At 36.4% G+C, this 23,598-nt stretch overlaps 1 protein-coding gene across 2 annotated transcripts; it reads right to left on the reverse strand.

Moving 5' to 3' along the window:
• Positions 1–1,162: 1,162 nt before the first annotated feature.
• LRIF1 (ligand dependent nuclear receptor interacting factor 1) lies at positions 1,163–23,598 on the reverse strand. 2 transcript variants are annotated; one of them, XM_011217383.3, is made up of 4 exons: positions 22,944–23,598; positions 6,060–7,569; positions 4,601–4,873; positions 1,163–3,444 (listed from the first exon to the last, which is right to left on the reverse strand). In XM_011217383.3, exons 1-4 carry the CDS (start codon positions 23,009–23,011, stop codon positions 3,007–3,009), a joined length of 2,289 nt encoding a protein of 762 aa, XP_011215685.1. In that variant the 5' UTR covers positions 23,012–23,598; the 3' UTR covers positions 1,163–3,006. The 2 variants fall into 2 exon arrangements, with proteins under 2 accessions (XP_011215685.1, XP_011215686.1); XM_011217384.3 differs by lacking the exon at positions 6,060–7,569 and having other exon boundaries at positions 22,944–23,540.

Here is a 23,598-nt window from a genome sequence, read left to right on the forward strand (position 1 = left end):
GAGAGAAATAACAACAAATGTGACAGAAATAAAAAAAATTACAAGAGGATATTATGAAGAACTATATGCCAATAAACTGGACAACCTGGAAGAAATGGATAAATTCCTAGAAACATATAAACTACCAAAACTGAAACATGAAGAAACAGAAAACTTTAAGAGACCTATAACCAGCAAAGAAATTGAATCAGTAATCAAAACTCTCCCAACAAACCCACTTCCAGGGGCAGATGGCTTCAAAGGAGATCTCTACCAAACATTTAAAGAGTTAATGCCTATTCTTCTCAAACTATTCCAAAAAATAAAAAAAAAGGAAAATTTCCAAATTCATTCTATGAGAACAGCATTACCCTGAAACCAAAACCAGATAAATACACACACACACACACAAAGTATAGGCCAATATCCTTGATGAACATGGATGTAAAAATTCTCAATAAAATACTAGCAAACAGAATCCAACAGTACATTAAAACAATCACTCTCTGTGATAAAATGGGACTTATTCCTGGTTTGTAAGGGTGGTTCAATATTCACAAATCAATGTGATACATCACATTAACAAAAGAAAGGTAAGAACCATATGATCATTTTAATAGGTGTAGAAAAAGCATTTCATAAAGTACAACATCCACACATAATAAAAGCCCTCAATAAAGTAGGTTTAGAGAGAACATACCTCAACATAATAAAGGCCATATACAAAAACCCCACAGCTAATATCATCCTTAATGGGGAAAAAACTGAGCTTTTCCTTTATGGTCAGGAACAAGACAAGGATGTCCACTCTCACCACTGTTATTTAACATAGTACTGGAAGTCCCAGCCACAGCAATCGGACACCAAAATGAAATAAAAGGCATCCAAATTGGCAAGGAAAAAGTCAAACCCCCACTATTTGCAGATAACATAATACTCTATATAGAAAACCCCAAAGACTCCACCAGAAAACTGCTAGAACAAATTCAGTAAAGTCACAGGATACAAAATCAACATACAGAAATGTGCTACATGTCTATACACCAGCAATGAAGCATGAGAAATTAAGCAAAGAGAAACTAAGGAATCAACCCCATTTACAACCGTACCGAAAACCATAAGATACCTGTGAATAAACCTAATGAAAGAGGTAATTACGTATCTCCAAGCACCAAAATTAATATTTTATAGTGTGATGAGAATATGAAGCTTCAATTTTTATTACTTTAGCTTGCTGTACTTTTAAATTTTCTACAATGCATACATACTGCTTCTTTAATAAAACACTTTAAAATTTTTCAAAGGAGGCAATGATACATGAAATTGTTTTTTCCCATGATAAATGAAGCAACATGGAAGTCACTGGCGTTTTTGACAAGATCCATTTTGGTGGAGGAGGATAAGAAATATCTGACTATGTATAGTTTGGCAGTTCCATAAAACATTAAACAGAGTTAGGATATGATCCAGCAATTACAGTCCCAAGTATACACTCATATGTCCACATAAAAACTTATACCCAAATATTCATAGCAACATAAAATCCTAGAAGCCAAAAGCATAAACAACCCAAATGTCCATAAACAGATGAATGGAAAACAAAGTGTGGTATTTTCATACAATGGAATACTATTCAGCAATTTAAAAAAAGAATTAAGTACTAATATATGCTACAGCACCAATGAGACTTGAAAACATTAAGCTAAGTGAAAAAAACCAATCACATAAGAAAACATACTGAATAACTCCTACCATGCTTATGAATTTCCACAAGTCCCTAGAGACATAAACTATATTAGTGGTTGCCTAGGGCTGGGGGTGGAGGATCTGGGGAGTGACTGCTAAAGGGTATGAGGTTCTTTGGGGAGTGATGAAAATGTCCTAAAATTAGGTCATGTTAATGGTTGCACAATTCTGTGAATATAATAAAAACCACTGAATTGTATACTTTTAAAGGGTGAGTTTATGCTAAGTGAATTATCTCAAAAAAACTGTTACAAGAAAAAAAACAATAAAAGGCAGGAGAATTTAGTTGATCAGTTCGCATTTGTTCTGCTCCCTTCTCAGTATGTATAGGTTTTATACGTCCTTACTTCTGGAGATTTGTCTTTTTTTTTTTTTTTCGGTAAACTTTTCCTTTTTCCCATTAATCCCTATCCCCACACAATTCCCAAAGTCTCCGAAGCAAACACAATCAGACAGAAAAATGTTTGCCTCCATTAAGAAAAAGTACACTTTACAATTTTAAAAAGTATTAAATGTGGCCATTGTTCAGATTTACTTTTCACAATTACATATGTACATATTCCAAAAAAGGAGGAGAAGAAAAAGAAGAGGAGGAGGAGAATGAAAAGCATTTACCTAGGAATAATAACGTATCACTTTGTAAGCAAACAATACATTATATAGCCTGGATTCGAAAACCCATTTTGGATTACAAAAAACTACTTTGTAAAAGCCACAAAACAAGTGTCCCTCACTCTGAGAAATGTTTGTATTTTTAATACTGCTATAATACATTTTCTTTCATGAAAATAAAAAAATTTACAATTGTATTATTTTATGGATACAGATCGAGTACATATATAAGCCCACTGGCAAGGCTAAGCTTAGAGCTCATTTCCTCCCTTGCATTGTATAATTCAGTAGTATACAGTAATTATCTACTGTTGGAATAACACCTGAGCACTTCAGCTAAAGATGCAAACAATAAAAAAAAAAAAAAACCTTGCACAAATATTCAAACTTTGGGAATTCTAATTAAAATAATAGAAAAATAGAAAATTTTTCCTTCCAAAAAAGGAATCTAGACAAAGATTCAGATACCCCATGTAGATTTTCACAAGACTCATGTGTGAATCAACCTTTTTTGTAGTCCTTAAATAAAATTCAATCATTAACTGACAAAAAAACAAGTTTCATATTCAAAGACACTTTCAGAATGCATCTATAATTAACCTAAGGAAAAAGTATATGAAAAAAACACACAGCTATTTCACTGCAGTCTTTAAGTATAGCAACATTTTATTATTTTTGGTGCATCTTCTTACGCATTTCTTCAAGAGCTGCTTCTTTCTCTCTCAGCACCTGCTTAAGTCTTCTTATTTTTTCATCTCGAATAGTTTCTTCTAATTCTGGTGGCGTCATGGGGAAAATATCTTCAGTATAACTTTTATTAAAGGAATGACTTTGTTCAAAAGCTGTATTTGAACTCAATGTGCCTTTTTCCTGGTTCTCAGGGGTATAGTGTTCAACCTCAGTTCTCTTTTCTTCTCTGGTTTTGTTGCGGCTTGTGAGAATGTTATGGTGTGATACATCTGAAGCTGGTAAAATACTGTTGACGAGTTGGGAACTGGTGACATCGGTTCCTCCATTTACAGCTGTGTTATAAACACTCTCAGTTTTTCTCTTCTTTGTGTGATCCATCTTCTTACCGGTTTTTGCTTTTCTTTTCTTATCAAAACCCTGTTGTTAAGATTCCAAAAGAAAAAGAAATTATTGCCACATACACAGTGTGCTCTCAAAATTTAACAGGATCTGCAGGTAACAAATACTTAAAAAATTCAACTCAACAAAATATACTGAGAACTACAGCAAAAAATTGTTTACTGCTGTACAGTACTAAAATGAACAGCAATGTCCTAATGATATTCACAGAGAAGAAATTGCTTAATTCACATTTTCCTGCTTAAGTATTAGATGTATTCATCTATCACCAAAATATAACAGCCATTTGTAAAGAATTTGAGAAAAAGAATCGACTTAATTTTTCCCCCCTTTTCCACAGTAAGCACATATGGAAGATTTTCATTGGGAAAAGTTCACTGGTCTCTGATCTAAAGTTCACAATTATTAAACAGTATAATGATATATTTCTTTTTTCAAAAATATTTTATTTATTTGACAGAGACAGCCAGTGAGAGAGGAAACATAAGCAGGGGGAGTGGGAGAGGAAGAAGCAGGCTCCTAGCAGAGGAGCCTGATGTGGGGCTCAATCCCAGAACGCTGGGATCACGCCCTGAGCTGAAGGCAGACGCTGAACGACCGTGCCACCCAGGCGCCCCTAATGATATATTTCTAAGTGGAATAACAATAGGCAAAGTTATGGGGATGTTTCCTTTCATCATTATTGACCAAGCAGAGTTCTTAAAATGTTTGTATTAAAGGTAATACTGCAATGAACATCTACATGCTTATATTTTCCCTACATTTAGATTATTTACATATAGTATCTCATTAGTTTTTGATGTAGTGTTCAATTATTCATTAGTTGTGTTTGACACACAGTGCTCATCGGATCGTGTTGGATTATTTATTTTAGATAGGGTCTTCAAAATAGGATAACTAGTTTAAAAAGTTGTGGGCATTTTCTTATAATTTTTTGATGAAAAAAATAAACAGGTGAATAGAAACACTTAATGCAACATCTTTAATTAACTGAGGATGTATTTTTACCTTTGTATATATGGTTCTTTTTAACACTGATTTAGTATAATATATATACATATGCAAATTTGATAACAACTATCATTCATATTAATGTACAGACTAAAAAAACAAAACAAGAAAATACATTCATGAACCTTTGGAGTAACTACAAAGGACACAAAAAATCTATTACCTGTTTTTTCTTGTCTTCCTTCACTATCAACTCAGTCTCTTGGTAAGTATCACTCTTCACCAAACTGCTAAAGGAATCAAAACCTTCTCCAGAGCCCAGATGATCAGGAATCCGAGTAAGGCACACTCTCAAATCTTTAGTGAGACCAAATATTTTTTTTAATTCTGCATCATTCTTCAGATATGATGCCTTATTGCTTCCTCCTTGGGAATAGTTCTTGTCATTTCTTTCTTGAGTAACTTTTTCTAATGTTGATGCCATTTCATTCTGGATCTGGAATTAGGAAAACAAAACACACAAACAATACTGCTAATTACTCAAGCTATTTTATCAGACTAGCAACTAAATGTTCATCTCATCTTTCTTAAAACAACATGTTCTAAAGTCCTAAATGGTTGCTTTGCATTACCTCTGCCTTATCACCCACACTTGAAAAAATGAATTTAACTGAGTACAAACAAACTATTCCTTTAAAATTTCTCATTTATTTTGCTTTCTGGCAAACTAGATTCTTTCTAACTAGAAAGGTTAACAGATAGTTAATTCTCAAACTGAAATGAGAATACAGACTAATGACAAGTTAAAATAATCTATAAAACATTAGTTGGAAATTGTAGTCTTCTGGAAAAGTCTTATGCCTTTAATCAATCTTATACTTCAGAATTTATCTCCTTACATATCTAGAATTCAATGAATTCCCTACCGAAGGGGAGAAACACTGACATTATTAAGTAGACCTCTACATAAGGAAAGAGTGGGCACAAATACTTAGCACAGGCATACATATCTTAAGTAGAACAGAAAGGTAACTATGTGGATATGTTGAATAACTGAAGAGTCAGAAAGGGCTTAAAACAAAAGAGGGAAACTTATCTACTAAAAAAAAAGATGTTGATAAATCCTATTTCCACAAATGACTGAAAGGTACTGATTAGCCCCATTCTACCCCTTCTACTATCTACCTAAAAAAATTGCCAAGTATCGCCCTACCATCACAAAACAAACAAAAACCCCAGCTCTCCTAGATGCATAATATTGATCTTTTCACATACTAACATTAATCTAATAAATATATAAATGTACATATGCATATATATGCGTATACATGTATATATACACACACACACAGAATTTTACCAAGCTTTGAATTCATATTATCTTTCACCAACTCTTCTAAACCTTGTTCCTGAGTTTTTTGTTTGATTTTGTTTTAAAGATTTGGCATGCCAAATGATTTAAGAGAAAGATACTGCTTGGACTCTATTACCCTCCTCAAACATTTCCTTCAGATAAAAGCTTTGACTTAATAAACATTCATGTGTGTATGGTATTTGTGTGATGGCGTGGAGGATGGGAAGGGGGGGGAAGAGGTATCATCGGTAACTAACTTTGAGAAATACGAAAGAAAAATTTGCTATATAGGTAAGATAAAAAGAACACCCTGACATGGGAAAATTACCTTTGGTTCTTGGTCTCTGAAAACACACTGTTGTGAAGTAAGAGTTGTTGCATCAACAGAGGAACTTATTTTCTCTATGCTCTGGATGATAGTTCCTTTTCTGGGGGCATTTTGTACTGTACTAAATCCATCTGGAAAGGCTGGCTTTGTGAATAAAGTCTTACTCTGTTTTAAGTAGTTAATGGATTGATTCATATTATGTGGGTTTGGGGTAGAAAGAGATGGTTTCTCCACTTTTTTATTCTTCTCTGCCCTTAGATTGATCATGGAAGCAGGCTGAGTATTTGAAAGTGATTTTGTCTCCATCTGGTAAGATTTACTTTTAGCCAAAACAATATTTACAACCTCTCTGGATATTTCTGTGACTGGACTTGAACTCACTATTTGTGATGTATCTTTTCTTGGTGGAATATCAGGAGAAACAGAATTCTGTTGGTCAATTTGTGATGGCAAAACATCTGTCCCCTTTTTAGCCAATAGATAGACTTTACCATTAAACATAACCAAAGCATTATCTTTAATAGGCATACTTTTGGATTGTGTCCCACTAGGACTGACAGCACTCAATGATGGCATATTTATAGTGTTATCTCCCAAACTTTTCCTATCTACAAAAGTTTTTAAAATCTTTGAAGCCACATTATTTGAAGACTTAACAGGAACAAGAGATGGAGTGCAAGGCTGTAGATTTTCTTGAAAAATCCATTTCACAGGAGCAGCTTGAGAATGCTGACCACCTTTTAATTGTGTCTCTTTAGCAACATTCATTGGAATTTGTGTGGTATTTAGTATCACTGGCTTTGCTATTTCTGTAACAGGTTTTGGGTAAATGTTTTGAAAGTTCTTGGTAACTACATTTTTCACTGTATTTACAGGAGATACGTAAATAACGGTTGGTATTTGGGAGGCCTCAACTGTTCCTGAGGTACTTGTGGTTGCAGTTGCAAGTATCTTTTGCTGAACTGAAGGAGGCAATGAAGACGCTGGTACAGATTTCACTTCAGCATGGGCAGGAATCTGTAAATGATGCCCAGAAGGCAAAACTGGAGACTTCACAGTCATTGGAAGACTCTGAGTACTTACTAAAATATAAGGTGAATCATTTTGTGTTGAGGAGTGAGAAACAGCAAATGTTTGCATGGTGAGTCCATCAATTTTCACACCATGACTCTGAACTTTAGAAACTGATGAGGTAAGATTTTCAGTTCCCACAGAAGTAACTCTAACTTTTTCTGTTGTATCTACTGTTCTTGTAAGAAAATAGTTTGAAGAACTGGCTGGCTGAAAAATGGGCAATTGAACTGATGCACTTGTGGAAGAGCTGGAAATCTGAGTCTGAAAAGTAACTTGAACTGGGCTTCCTGTATTCCCTTTCAAAGCATCAGACATGACTGGAGATTGAACTAGCGGTATAAGATTTCCAGAAGAATTAGGAATTGGAAGTAATTGCAGAAGATTTTTTCCATCCGAGCCAATCGTCTGAACTACTTGGTACATGCAGCCTGAAACACTTAAAAGAACATTGAGTAAATCAATACAACATACTAGACGGTATATACATTTTATTTAAAAACAAATATTTGCAAATATTATTTTAAAAAGATAAAAATTTATAAAATATGGTAAAAATATATAATTTGTCACTTTGAGTTTTCAAAGTGAAATATTGCAAAACAAAGATTTTGAAGTAGAAGAGATAATCAAAGATATGATTGGCTTTGATTTAGAATTTCTCATATGATTAGGCAATGGGTAAATTAGACTTTTCTAAGGTTTTACCCTGTATAAAATTATGCCTATTAGAATATTTTCCTCTTAAACTATTAGCATCCTCCCTTCTTTTTTTACTTGAATTTTCCTTTTGTCCTCCTCCTTCACTCTGATTGCTCAGGATTCTCATTTCACCTCCACTTATGCTTATTCTATTTCCCTCACTCTTTTCTATCCTCATTCCAATCAATCTGTTGTGCTCTTCCCACTGACAATGACTCACAAGTCCTACTGACAGCCATCCTTCCTTTGCTTAAGGCATCTCCTATGGTGATACCTTAGTGTGCCACATTTTCTGAGACTAAATGGAGTTACTCATGTAGGAACCATTTTCTTCCTTGACTTACTGTTTCAGCACATTTGAAGTTTGGTGCTAAACAACCCTTGGTATGAGAATTATTCACATTAGTTTCAACTGCCTGTCAATCCATATACACAACAGCAACGTCATTTCACCTAAAGGGTTTTCAATAAACATGGAACATACTGGAAATTTTTTTTAACCTAGCCAATTTTGATCCTGATACTTAGGAGCTATATCTTAGTAGACTGTCTGATATACCATTCTCTGTTATATAAGCAATTAGTTGTAGATTTCTCCAATGCAGATATCACAAGTTATTTATGCCTAAAACCACTTTTCAATTGCTGGAAAATACCGAGTTCTCACGGGACTCAGAGTAATCACATATGCTCTCTCTCTACCTAGGTACCCCTCTCCTCTCCCACCCACAGAACTCAAGTCTCAGCATAAATAATACTTCCCAAGAGATACATTCTCTGACCACTTTAACTATCTTTGCCTATCTTTCGTAATTAGTGTATGATATTATACCTGGTAATTGCCTTCATGGTACACATCACAACTTGTCAATATGCACTAATCTATTTGTTCACTTGCCAACAGACTGTCTCTCATGCTAAATTCTAGCAACATAAATGCAGAGTTCACGTCCTTCCAAACAGTATGACCTTATATGACTAAGATCAAATGAAAACAAAAATTCAAGACTAATAATAATAATCATAATTAGAAATCTCAATGATGTAAAGGTGTATTTTACTGCCCACAGGTATTTTTAAAATCTACATATTAATAAAAATCAAAGCCAAAAATTCTATGCATTCTAGGAAGCCCTGGAACTCAGTTTTACCTTTCTGCAACCCAAAATAATATAATTACATCCTTTTAAATATTTAAAACCGTTTTCTGGCCACTTGATAGTGCTTCAAAATGTTAAATTTACTTTTAGCAAATTAAAAGTTAATCTCTAAAGAGAAGCATGAACACAAACGTATGAATTCTCCCTACCCCCCAAAAAACATAGAAAAGGCCTGAACTTATTCAACTTTAATTTATTCAACAAAAATTTACTTGAGTGTCTGTTATGGTTCAGGCACCAGGATCAATTATGGGAAAAGTGTCAGTAAACTACAGTCTTCAGCCAAATTCTGCCCCCTCCCTGTTTTTGTATAGCCCACAAGCTAACGTTTTTTCTATTTTAAATGGTTTTTAAAAATCACAAGAATAGTATTTTGTTATCTGTGAAAATTATGAGATTCAAATATTAGCATCCACCAATAAAGTTTTATTAGTACACAGTCACATTCATCTTTAATGTACTGTATATGGCTGCTCTCATGCTACAATAGCAAGTTGAGTAGTTACACCAGAAATGATCATATGGCCCATAAAGCCTGAAATATTTACTATCTGGCCCTTTACAGAAAATATTTGCTTGTCTCCAAGATAGTTCAACCCACAATCCCTAAAAGAACTTAAACTGTTGGTTATATGGACATGTAAACAGGCAATTATCATTAAGTGAGATAAATGATACACTATATTTGGATGAGAACAAAAATGCTTGCTCCTTTTCTTAAAACGTTCTGCTCCCAAGGCTTCCTAGATAGGGCATTCTCCTACTTCTGTAATGATTCCTTGGCTGTCCTTGTCAACTCATCCTACCTGAATCAATCTTCAAATGTTGGAATTCACCAAAGCTTAGATTGAATTCTCTTCCTACTCTTAAGCTTTTCCCAATTATTTCTTTTATGTGCATGACTTCAATTAAATTACCATTTATACAGCAACAATTAAAAGATCTCCATCTTAGCTCTTTTGAAATTCAGGCTTATATATCCACTTCCCTCATGAAATTTCCCTTCAGAATCTCAACTGCACCTTAAAACTCAACATGGTCTTTTCAGTGCTCGGTTTTTTTCTTCCCCTATGATAAATGGTGTATCATCTATCTTAGATGCCTAAATCAGAACAAGTAATTTCCTGCTTTCTAATCATCTACATTTAATCTATCACAAAATCTTGGTATTATCTCCTAAATTTCCCTTAATCTTTTCAATTCTTTCCAAACTATCTCTCTCCCTTCTAATTCAAGCAAACATCATCTCTGGCTTGCACTATTATAGTAGCTTGCAACTGGTCTCTTCTTTAGCCACACCCTCTCCCTTTGAAAGCTTTCATCACATTAAAACTGACCCTTCCCTGCTTAAAATAATTCAGCAGCTTCCCATTTTCTTTGAGCAGTAGAAAGAAAACCAAGAGATTTTGATGCAATGGAAGCTAAAGGAAGAGAGTTTCAAGAAAATGGGCAAGTCTATTTAAAAGTTTCTGAAAGGCCAAGTAGCATGTAGATTAAAATGTAAACTGGCATGAGGGTCACTTATGGCTTAAAAAAAACAGTTTGGTGGAGGAAAAAGTTGCAGAGGAGTTAACATGAAGAAAGGATATTAAGATAGAAGGCATGGGCAACTCTTATGAACTCTGACTGCAAAAGGTAAGATAAAGACTGGCAAGTAGATGGAAGATAAATGGGGTCAAGAGGGATGTTTTCTCTTTTTTAAGGTTAGATGAACCAGAGACAATATTAGAGTTCAAATGAGTTATCAAGAGGAAGAGGAAGTTATCAAGAGGAAGAGGATAAAGAGGGCTAATTAAGTGTAAGGTTTGATAAGGAGATAGGACATGGGAACTAGGAGACAGGTAAAGGAATTGAACCTTGAAGACAGGTGGAGAAATATCTTCTTCCATTGGCACTGAAAGAACAGGTTAGGCACATTTGCAGTTAAGTTTATAGCTTTGATATCAGAAGGTTGAGGTAATTCTTTTTTTTAAAGATTTTATTTATTTATTTATTTTATAATATTTTTTATTATATTATGTTAGTCACCATACAGTACATCCCTAGTTTTTGATGTAAGGTTCCATGATTTATTAGTTGCGTATAACACCCAGTGCACCATGCAATACGTGCCCTCCTTAATACCAATCACCAGCCTAGCCCATTCCCCCACCCCACTCCCCTCTGAAGCCCTCCAGTTTGTTTCCCAGAGTCCATAGTCTCTCAAGCTTCATTCCCCCTACTGTTTACCCCCCCCTTCCTTCTTCCCTTTCTTCTCCTACCAATCTTCCTACTTCTTATGTTCCACAAATGAGTGAAACCATATGATAATTGTCTTTCTCTGCTTGACTTATTTCGCTTAGCATTATCTCCTCCAGTCCTGTCCATGTTGCAGCAAATGTTGAGAAATCGTTCTTTTTGATGGCTAATATTCCATTGTATATATGGACCACATCTTCTTAATCCAGTCATCTGTTGAAGGGCATCTCGGCTCCTTCCACAATTTGGCTATTGTGGACAATGCTGCTATGAACATTGGGGTGCATATGGCCCTTCTCTTCACTACGTCTGTATCTTTGGGGTAAATACCCAGTAGTGCAATGGCTGGATCATAGGGTAGCTCAATTTTTAACTTTTTAAGGGACCNACACTGTTTTCCAAAGTAGCTGTACCAACTTGCATTCCCACCAACAATGTAGGAGGGATCCCCTTTCTCCAAATCCTCTCCAACAAACATTGTTTCTTGCCTTGTCTATCTTTGCCATTCTAACTGGCGTAAGGTGGTATCTCAGTGTGGTTTTGATTTGAATTTCCCTGATGGCTAATGATTTTGAACATTTTTTCATGTGTCTGTTAGCCATTTGTATGTCTTCATTGGAAAAGTGTCTGTTCATATCTTCTGCCCATTTTATGATTTGTTTATTTGTTTCTCGTGTATTGAGTTTGAGAAGTTCTTTGTAGATCTTGGATACCAGTCCTTTATCTGTGGTGTCCTTTGCAAATATATTCTCCCATTCCGTGGGCTGTCTCTTAGTTTTTTTGACTGTTTCCTTGGCTGTGCAGAAGCTCTTTATCCTGATAAAGTCCCATAAGTTCATTTTATCTTTTATTTCTCTTGCCTTTGGAGATGTGTCGTGAAAAAGGTTGCTCTGGCCGATGTCATAGAAGTTGTTGCCTATGTTCTCCTCTAGAATTTTGATGGATTCCTGTCTCACATTGAGGTCTTTCATCCATTTGGAGTTTATTTTTGTGTATGGTGTGAGAGAGTGGTCAAGTTTCATTCTTTTGCATGTAGCTGTCCAATTTTCCCAGCACCATTTATTGAAGAGACTGTCTTTTTTCCACCGGATGTTTTTTCCTGCTTTATCAAAGATTAGTTGCCCAAAGAGCCGAGGGTCCATTTCTGGGTTCTCTATTCTGTTCCATTGGTCGATGTGTCTGTTTTTGTGCCAGTACCATGCTGTCTTTGTGATCACAGCTTTGTAGTACAGCTCGAAATCCGGCATTGTGATGCCCCCAGCTTTGTTTTTCCTTTTCAACAGTTCCTTGGAGATTCGGGGCCTTTTCTGGTTCCATACAAATTTAAGGACTATTTGTTCCAGTTCTTTGAAAAATGTCCTCGGTATTTTGATCGGGATAGCATTGAAAGTGTAGATTGCTCTGGGTAGTATGGACATTTTAACTATGTTAATTCTTCCAATCCATGAGCATGGAATATTTTTCCATCTTTTTATGTCTTCCTCAATATCTTTCAAAAGTGATCTATAGTTTCTAGGATATAGGTCCTTTACGTCTCTGGTTAAGTTAATTCCAAGGTAACGCATGGTTTTTGGTGTTATTGTAAATGGGATGGATTCCCTAATTTCTCTTTCTTCAGTCTCGTTATTCGTGTATAGAAATGCAACTGATTTCTGGGCATTGATTTTGTATCCTGCCACCTTACTGAATTGTTCTATAACTTCTAATAGTTTGGGAGTGGATTCCTTTGGGTTTTCCATATAGAGTATCATGTCATCTGCAAAGAGAGACAGTTTGACTTCTTCTTTGCCGATTTGGATACCTTTGATCCCTTTTTGTCTTCTGATTGCTGTTGCAAGGACTTCTAGTACTATGTTGAATAATAGTGGCGAGAGTGGGCATCCTTGTCGTGTTCCTGATCTTAAGGGAAAGGCTTCCAGCTTTTCCCCATTGAGAATAATGCTTGCAGTAGGCTTTTCATAGATGGCTTTTATGAGATTGAGAAATGTACCCTCTATTCCTACACTCTGAAGGGTTTTAATCAGGAAAGGATGCTGTATTTTGTCAAATGCTTTTTCTGCATCAATTGAGAGGATCATATGGTTCTTGAGTCTTTTCTTGTTGATATGATGTATCACATTGATTGATTTGCGAGTGTTGAACCATGCTTGCATCCCAGGTATGAATCCCACTTGGTCATGATGGATAATCCTTTTAATGTACTGTTGGATTCTATTAGCAAGGATCTTGTTGAGGATTTTGGCATCCATATTCATTAGAGAAATCGGTCTGTAATTCTCCTTTTTGAGGGGGTCTTTGCCTGGTTTGGGGATCAAGGTAATATTAGCCTCATAGAATGAGTTTGGTAGCTTTCCTTCTGTTTCTATTTTTTGAAATAGCTTTAGGAGAATAGGTATTATTTCTTCTTTGAATGTTTGGTAGAATTCCCCAGGAAAACCGTCTGGGCCTGGAGTTTTATTATTTGGAAGGTTGTTTATCACTGACTCAATTTCTTCATAGTTAATTGGCCTATTTAAGAAATCTATTTCTTCCTGTTTCAGTCTTGGTAGTTTATAGGTTTCCAGGAAGGCCTCCATCTCTTCCAGATTGTTTAGTTTTTTGGCATATAGCTGTTGATAAAAGTTTCTAATAATCCTTGCAATTTCAATGGTGCTGGTCGTGACCTCTCCCTTTTCAGTCATAATTTTAATAATCTCAGTCCTTTCTCTTTGTTTTTGGACAAGTTTTGCNAAATATTTTTTATTATATTATGTTAGTCACCATACAGTACATCCCTAGTTTTTGATGTAAGGTTCCATGATTTATTAGTTGCGTATAACACCCAGTGCACCATGCAATACGTGCCCTCCTTAATACCAATCACCAGCCTAGCCCATTCCCCCACCCCACTCCCCTCTGAAGCCCTCAGTTTGTTTCCCAGAGTCCATAGTCTCTCAAGCTTCATTCCCCCTACTGTTTACCCCCCCCTTCCTTCTTCCCTTTTTCCCCTACCGATCATCCTAGTTCTTATGTTCCATAGATGAGAGAAATCATATGATAATTGTCTTTCTCTGCTTGACTTATTTCACTTAGCATTATCTCCTCCAGTGCCGTCCATGTTGCAGCAAATGTTGAGAATTCGTTCTTTCTGATAGCTGAGTAATATTCCATTGTATATATGGACCACAGCTTCTTAATCCAGTCATCTGTTGAAGGGCATCTCGGCTCCTTCCATGATTTGGCTATTGTGGACAATGCAGCTATGAACATTGGGGTGCATATGGCCCTTCTCTTTACTACGTCTGTATCTTTGGGGTAAACACCCAGTAGTGCAATGGCTGGGTCATAGGGTAGTTCAATTTTTAACTTTTTAAGGGACCTCCACACTGTTTTCCAAAGTAGCTGTACCAACTTGCATTCCCACCAACAATGTAGGAGGGATCCCCTTTCTCCAAATCCTCTCCAACAAACANAATTTGTATGGAACCAGAAAAGGCCCCGAATCTCCAAGGAACTGTTGAAAAGGAAAAACAAAGCTGGGGGCATCACAATGCCGGATTTCGAGCTGTACTACAAAGCTGTGATCACAAAGACAGCATGGTACTGGCACAAAAACAGACACATCGACCAATGGAACAGAATAGAGAACCCAGAAATGGACCCTCGGCTCTTTGGGCAACTAATCTTTGATAAAGCAGGAAAAAACATCCGGTGGAAAAAAGACAGTCTCTTCAATAAATGGTGCTGGGAAAATTGGACAGCTACATGCAAAAGAATGAAACTTGACCACTCTCTCACACCATACACAAAGATAAACTCCAAATGGATGAAAGACCTCGATGTGAGACAGGAATCCATCAAAATCCTAGAGGAGAACATAGGCAGCAACCTCTACGACATCGGCCACAGCACATTTTTTCATGATACATCTCCAAAGGCAAGAGAACAAAAGAAAAAATGAACTTGTGGGACTTCCAACAAGATAAAAAGCTTCTGCACAGCCAAGGAAACAGTCAAAAAAACTAAGAGGCAGCCCACGGAATGGGAGAAGATATTTGCAAAGGACACTACAGATAAAAGACTGGTATCCAAGATCTACAAAGAACTTCTCAAACTCAATACACGAGAAACAAATAAACAAATCAAAAAATGGGCAGAAGATATGAACAGACACTTTTCCAATATAGACATACAAATGGCTAACAGACACATAAAAAAAATGTTCAAAATCATTAGCCATCAGGGAAATTCAAATCAAAACCACATTGAGATACACCTTACGCCAGTTAGAATGGCAAAAATTGACAAGGCAAAAGGTTGAGGTAATTCTGATCTAATGGCTTTAATTTTCCTGTGAAAAGGACATAATGTCATCTGCTAAGAATAGGAGCAAAAACAGAAATTTGAGGAGAATCAAAATGATCTGAAGCAGTCTGGGAGAGAATAAGTTCACTTCAGAAAATACTAGAGTCATCAGACAATGCCTATGGCCCAAGGATATGGGTAGTGATTATGATTTTATAGTGAGACCAATCTGTGCCTTTGTGATTTTCCTTCTTACACCGGGTATAAGCAAAGTAAAAGCAAATCCCTGAGTTCATCCAGGGTTGAAGTGGCTTCAGAAGAATGGTGCAAAAAAATCAAAGAGGAACAAAACAGCTTAGGATATTGGTAAAAATTATTAAGATGATGAAATATAGAATCTAAACAGGAGGAGAAGAAAATGAGAACACAAAAGGCAATGGTATAAGCAGAAAATAAAGGGATTATTGGACTGGAGGGCCAGATAAAGTTAAAAAACAGTCAGAGTGGGGTATTTAAACAAGTAAGCTAGAAATACTGCAACTGGTGTTTAGAAAAGAGAATGCCTGAATCAAGAATTTCATAGATGCAGCAACTGCATCTGACAATAAGAATTACAGAAGTGGATGGATGGCGACAGAATGAAGAATAAGACCACCAGAGAAAAAGAACTTTGTACTGAAAGACTAGATGACAGAGATTATCCATATAGATGCTAAAGTCACATAGGATTAGAGAGATGATTATGACCTATGTTCCAAATGCAGTGGCAGGAAGGTGGAAGATGATGTCCATGAAAATCAATTAAGACCACCTACCAACTTCCTGTCACTGACTGCCAGAAAGTTGTCTAGAAATTCACTCTCTTTTTTGCAGTCTATTTTCTTTCCCATTATTCTACTACATGTCATTCTCAAAGATAACCAAATATTGTTCTCACAGTTAAATGTGTCTTTATCTTCATTGTCTAAGTGCTCCCTACCTAAACTGACATTGCTAGCTAATTGTGCATTGTGAACCTCTACCAAATATGATTTCCATTGGGCAATTAGCTTGTTTTTCTTATTCTTTTCTCATTCATTTTCTGCATTTTAAGTATCCAACTATGACTATTCCCCAAAGCACAACTCTTGAGCCTGTTTCTCCTTCAAGACATTCTTCCTTAAAGATTGTACCAACAACTTCAACTATTGCATCAATTGCTTCAACTATTTCCTTTGCAATAATGACTCCCAGTTAAATCCTTTATTCCTGTTCCCTAATATTGACCTCAATTCCATATTTGTGTTGTCTCACCATTTGCACATTTAATAACATGACTTTTTTTTTAAAGACTTTATTTATTTGACAGAGAGAGAGGCAGCCAGCAAGAGAGGGAACACAAGCAGGAGGAGTGGGAGAGGAAGAAGCAGGCTCCCAGCAGAGGAGCCTGATGTGGGGCTCGATCCCAGGACTCTGGGATCATGCCCTGAGACGAAGGCAGACACTTAACGACTGAGCCACCCAGGCGCCCTATGATTTTTTTTTAAACCACAACTTTAAAGTTAAAATTACTCTCTACTGAAAATTAGTACTCTAATCCTACCGTCCAGTCATATGTCAGCACTACTATTTCCCAAGTCAATTCAGTTTTAAATCACCTAGTCATCTCTGACTTACCTTTAGCACCCTTCTTATTTACCTTTGATTCACCCAAAGCACCTTGTAGGGATGCTTACAAAGGGTAAACATTCAATAAACACATAGTGAATGAATCAGAGTCTGTAAAGTTTTTTTCCTTTTTACAGTTCTTACTCATTCTTCTCTGTCACCACTGCCACTTCTACTACCTAGATCAGACCTGCAACACCTTGTGTCTAGTCCTCATTATCTCACCCCTATATTTCGCTTGACTTTTAAACTAGTTTTTCTGATTTCAGCAACTATTATGATGCATCTCTGGCAGATTAAATCAATGTTTTCATCCTGTTACCTCCTTTCTCAAAGTTCCAATGATTCATCATTGCCAATTCAGCTTGACTTGAAAATCATCTAAAATCTAGACCCAACCAATCCCTACAACAGTACCATCTATAACTTCTCAACTTAAAATCTCTGATCTTCCAGAGAGGTCTCTTTACTATTCTTGATTATCCCAAGTACATTATTTACTCCAAGTATTCTTCAGGTTATTTTTTCTCTTCTCCAACAATTTAAAACATAGCTATAAATTGAGAATCAACTCCATCTTCTCCATAAATATTTGCAAGTTCCTCAAACTCACATTATTTTCTTCCAACTTAAATTCCCTAAAGGACTCCCACTGGTACCACTAATGCTAGGAGTTATATAATACCTTCTATATAATGTCTTCTAAAAAATAAGAAAAATTTTTTCTTACAGAGACTCTATTAATTACTTTGTAATTTCCCCCCCAATACCAAGTATAGTACGCCCTCAAAAAACTTATATAAGCTCTTTCAAATCTCCACTTTAACGGAACTATCTCAATACCTTTTCTTTAGTCTCCTTTTGTTTATTTACATACTTTTGTCAATGAATCTGTCAATAACATCTGGCTCACAGATTAGAAGCGTCAACAGAGCAGACCTTTTATCATGCTTTTATACTTATTTGCATATGGGAATACACATGGTTAATTGGTATGGTTTTTAAACAAAGGACACAGGCTTCTAATACTTCATTCACATACTTCATTATACGGCCTCTATGTTTTTGCTTTGCAGAAAACATTTACATTGCACAAACTATTTTCAAATCTAATCATTGATTCTTTCTCTCTTCTCTTCCTTTCCCCTCCAAAAAAATGAAGGAAAATACAGCTTCTTCTGTGTCAGTATATCAATAGAGATTCACATAATCTACCAGAGACCCTAAGTTCCTTAAGGGTAGGTTATCCAATTCATATGTATATCCTCTACACCTAATACAGCAACTGGCACATTGTAAACAATGTTAGCTGAATTAACTCCACCTACAAGTCATCATTAAAAAACCAAACCAAACCAAACCAAAACACACCACCATGATTTCCTACTAGCAAATGGAATGAGTTCTAAAAATTAAACTGGAATGTAGAATGCTACGGAGAGATAAAATAAATCGGTGGAATTCACACTTCTTCAATTAATATCCTTGTTTTTTTTTTTTGGATCTAGAAAAGACCTTCCATTTAAGAGAGTAACTATAACTAAAACCTTATAAAAATTCTGTTTCTTAAAAGACATATTTGGCTAGCTAATGTTAGAACTAAAATTAGAATCAGATTCTGCATCCCAGGCTCCGGTTTGGTTACTTAAAAATTTAGAAAAATCATCAACGTACTAGTTACTTTAAACCAGTTGGTGTTTGAACTGAGAACTATACTGCAAACACAATAACAGTTTAAGACTTAAAAAAAAAAGTGAAAAGAAGAATACATTAGAAAGTTCACAGGCTTCTAATCTTGGCTCTTCCAATTGTTAATTTGAGTAAATTTACTTAACTTCTTTCTATGTTTCATCTGCAAAATGGGGACAGTAAGGCTTGCTATGAGAAGTAAATGAAAAAAAACTGGCTGGAGTTATGCTAAATTCCCAATATATGCTAGTTATCATATTCCATTAAAATATACAATTGGTGTCCAAGAATAAGTAAATGAATCAGGTAGTTTTTTTGACAATGTAAGAACTTGAATAAAAAGGTATGAGAACTTTAATAAAAAGTATCTTAAACATACTTACATAACTTCTGACATTTTAAATTATTCTAATTTTGACATAAAACATTCACATATAAGAAACAGAATGATAAAAATTTCTCGGGCTAACGAACATTTTGCAGATGTTTTTGCAAAATATATTTTTTCAACTGCTAGACAAACTTTTTTCCATCTATCTATGATTTAACATTATGTTCATACACAATATACATAATGTAATAACATACAATAATATATACTACATAATTATATATATAATAGATACATTATTTTAAATAGTTGTCATTAACTCTAATTTGGATAAACAGCTCAGCAATGTGGGTACTGCCATTATGATTTTATAGCTGGAGATTCAGTAATACTAAATAACTTATTCAGAATTACATGCTGTCTTCAACAATCCCATCCACTTTCTTGAATTTACTTTAGCAGAAACCAAACGAAGCCCACTGGTGAGGACACTCATTTTAGCTCCCAATTTAAGAACAAAGGGTTAAGTGCAGACAGAAGCCAGTTGCCAGTCACATCCTAATTCTCATTATTGTGAGATGTATCATCACAGGCTTTTATTATAATACCTCTACAGTGATGACTTAAGTCTCTATTTTCAGCTCTGACCCTGCCTGAGTTTCAAATTCAAATACCTCTCCAATTATTTTTTGTTTGGTGTGATTGCCTCATCTCAATTAATTTACCAATATCTATCCAGAATATCTATCCAGAAAACTGGCATCATAATCCATCCCCTTCTCTCCATGCCAATTCACTGACAAAATCTGCCTATTTTCCCTTCTGTATTTCTTTGAATCTAACCCTTACACTACATCAGCCAGTTCAGGTCCTCAAAATCTCTGAAAGGACAACTTAAATAGAATCTTTATATGCCTGATTCCTTACCCCCAAATCCACACTGCCATCAGTCACCTAAAATGCACACAGGAACATGACAACCTTTTCTTAAAATCCTCTGAATGACCCTCGGTAGATGAAGTCTAATCTCTCTAGCAGAGCAAACCAAACCCTTAAGAGCTATCTATTTATCCTGCTTGTAGTACAGAATCAAACAAAAATACTGACTCCTGGTTATAAGTCATACTGGTGCTTTACTTACCAGTTCCCTGTTTGGGCATAGCCTGCATTCATCTTTAATTGGATAGCTGACACTTACATTCCTGAACTCAGGTGCTCCAGAAACCTTTCCTACATTTTCCTTCCTCTATGCTCTCACAGCATCCTGGGCATAATACTATTTAAAAGTGTTTTATATCACCTCCCCCTAGACTATAAGATTTTTCATGGGCATGGTTCATATCCCCTTCTTTAGTCAGTCTCTCCATTTAGCACAGTCTATCATGTAGGCACTCAGTGAATGTTTTTTAACCAAATGTTTGAAATATACGGATAATAATGGTAAACTACTATATGAACCTAGATTGCTTTAACTCCAAAGCTTACCCTCTTTCTACTATACCGTTCTAACTCCTGCTTTGCTCTTTGTAAATAAAGCCCCAATTTAAATAAACTGAATGCCTACTATCATAAGTATCTTCCAGATTTTTCCTTTGTACTCTAAGATTAAGTTTGATTCTTATACTTTATGCCCTGATGAATTAAAGATACGTTAAACAATAAACATTCTGTAAAGCAATAATGAACTTTATAAAAAGAAAGCAGCAGTAACTTAAGAAAAATCCAAGCATCTATAGAAAATAAAATTATATGCTCATTTTAAGTTTATGAAGATGATTTAGTACCATCAAAATTATCAGAAAAATAAGGAAACCAAGCTTCCAATAAATTAAAGAGCTGACATTAATCAAATGATTTTTAAATTATACTTGTACGTCCTGCAGATTGTTACTTACAAAACAGAACAGAATCAAATATGCAAGCAATAACCAAAATAAGAGTCAAATAGCTTCAGAAAAGCATCTGGTAAATGTTCCAAACATGTGATGTCAAACCTCAGTGATTTGAAGAAATAAATGCATTAGAAGATGATGAAAACAATGCATAAACCAATGAGTTAATGAACTTCCAATGACTTATGAACGTAACAAACATAAAATGCAATTTGTAATGTTTTTAAAAATGCCAAATACAGCTAACCAAAGGCTTAGAAACTGGATAAAAGAGTTAAAGTACACAATAAAAACGCTAAGTCCTTATTCTATCTTATTTCTAATACTGAAAAACAACGCAATCCTAAAACAAATTGTGTTAAGTTAGGGTGAGTTAGAGGTCATCAAATATCCAGATACCAAAAGAAGGGAGAAGAAACGAACAAAGTAATTCTACTTTTTCGTTATCTATACAGAGCACTATCTCTGCCTCTGCCCGCAGCTTCCACCAAAAGTAAACCAACAAACGTCATACGTACACACAAGCTGGCTGTTTTTACGATTTGAAATGCAATGGTTCTTTCTTGGCAGTTCTTCAATATTGTTTTGGCTCTCCGCATTCAGTGATCATTTCTTCTTAAAATATTGTGCGTACTTTTTCAGTCGTTATTACAATTCCGTTTTGCATCTACTTGTAATTAAAAGAAACCTACTTCTTGGGCTAAAATTTGCACAGAAATAAACTCGTATTATCATAATAATAATAATAGCTAACATGTAAGTACTGCTTTTCTTTTTTCCTATACTAAGTATTTTATATATACTCATTCTTTTAATCCTTAAAATATCTCTAGGCACTCTTCGTCAATGGAAAGGAGACTGGAGAGAAGGCACTTGGCTTCACGAACAGTAAATGTCAAAGCTAGGATTAAATTTAGGCAGCCTGATGTTCTTCAAACATAAATCCTCTTCCATGAATTTTACATCTCAATTTCCATGTTTTCTTCACATTTTCCTTCTGCAGAGACCCATTAAGTTTTTCCTCACCATTTATTATACATCCACTAACCATGGAGTCTACAACGTAAAATATTCGATCTTCTTTTACAGTTTTGTTCCCATTTTATTTCATCTTGACTAACATAACCTTAAAAAAAAAAAAAACAAGTACTGACTCAGTGATAAACTATTCCGTAAATGTGCAACTAAGCCTTTTTCAGAAATACCGGATCTCCCTATGTCAGAGTTCCTCTACAGAGACATCCAATTAGAGACGGCATTCTCATTACACCTGCTTCAAACACGCTGTTCCAAAGGATCGATTTCACATGAGAATTACTCTACTTTTCTTTCTTTGCATATAAAACTATTACTTGAAATTAAAAAAAATCCATTCCCTCACTATCAATTTTTCAGTTTCTAAATTCATACGCTCATCTACTACACAAATTTTTCCCTTCCTTTTTCACTAACTCTCTTAAATAATAGCTATTTTCACTGAAGGTACAGCGCCACCTGGGCTGCACTTGCTATTCCGTGCTGGGCGCTGCGTGTTTTTCTGCGAGTGCGCGCGAATCTTCCAGAAGGTTTTAGTCACACAGGAGCGTCGGCCATGTTGATTTTCCTCTCCCGTGGAGATCTACTCTGTCGCCTACGAAACTTGAGACGCTGGAGGCTGCCTGCGTCAGGCTCTGAAGAGGCTTTACGTTTCCAAGAGAAGCGCACTCTGAGGGCTCTGAGTGGCCCCAGCGACGAGCCCTGCAGTCGCTCCCACTGCGGGGTCAAGCTCATCTGACTCGCGGAGCGTCCCGAAACGACGGCCGACTGGGCACCCTGCTAAGAGGCGGGCGAGGGGCAGGTGTGTCGAGGGAGATTCGAAACCGGTACTTACCACTGCGAGGCGTTGCCTGACTTTTCCTCTGCGGGTTTCAGGAAGACCCTCTGTAGGTTATTGGACATTTTAGAGGGGTGGGAGGGGCCAGCACATCCAGGAAAGTGGGCAATGGGGGGCCGAGGTCCTCCAAAGGGCGAGAACCTGAGCGAAAGAATGTTGGGCGGGAGGTGTCCCGGAGCAACTCAGGTTCGATGCTGAAAGGAGGGAGACAGCAGGGGCTAGAGAGGGCGTATTCCCAGCCTTCAGAAGGAGGCGACGCAGCCACCAGAAACCGGAAGAATCAAAGCGGCTGACGACGCCGCTGGGGCCCTAGCCTCTGAGAGGAGCGGCCCAGTCTCCGCCCCCGCGAGCCTACGACTTCTCTCCAGAGCCATCCGGAGTTAAGACGGAAGGCGTGGCCTTAATGGCACCGCCCCTAGCAATGCCGGGTCAGTGGAGAAGACTGTGCCCTGCGAGCTCGGCCGACCCCGCCCACCGAAGCCGCCAGCCGGGCAAAGCTCCGTTAGCGGCTTCCGGGATCGTCACGTCCGGTTGCCAAAGTGACTGGCTCGTTAAAGCACCGCCCTTATGATAGGATCCAATCGCAAGTGACGCTTGTTATCTCTTCTTCCGGATCAAGTAACGAATCACAGGAGAATATTCTCAAGATACC

This window comes from Ailuropoda melanoleuca, chromosome 2, assembly GCF_002007445.2.
Source record: "Ailuropoda melanoleuca isolate Jingjing chromosome 2, ASM200744v2, whole genome shotgun sequence".
NCBI lineage: Eukaryota > Metazoa > Chordata > Mammalia > Carnivora > Ursidae > Ailuropoda > Ailuropoda melanoleuca.

What these genes read in the sequence shown, in the direction of transcription:
- LRIF1 (XM_011217383.3), bottom strand. Translation starts at nt 23,011, where the DNA reads ATGTCCAATAACCTACAGAGGGTCTTCCTGAAACCCGCAGAGGAAAAG. An exon ending in TCAGGCAACGCCTCGCAGTG is followed by an intron (nt 7,570 to 22,943) that starts GTAAGTACCGGT and finishes TGTTCTTTTAAG; the next exon opens with TGTTTCAGGCTGCATGTACC. An exon ending in TCAGAGACCAAGAACCAAAG is followed by an intron (nt 4,874 to 6,059) that starts GTAATTTTCCCA and finishes TCCTAATTCCAG; the next exon opens with ATCCAGAATGAAATGGCATC.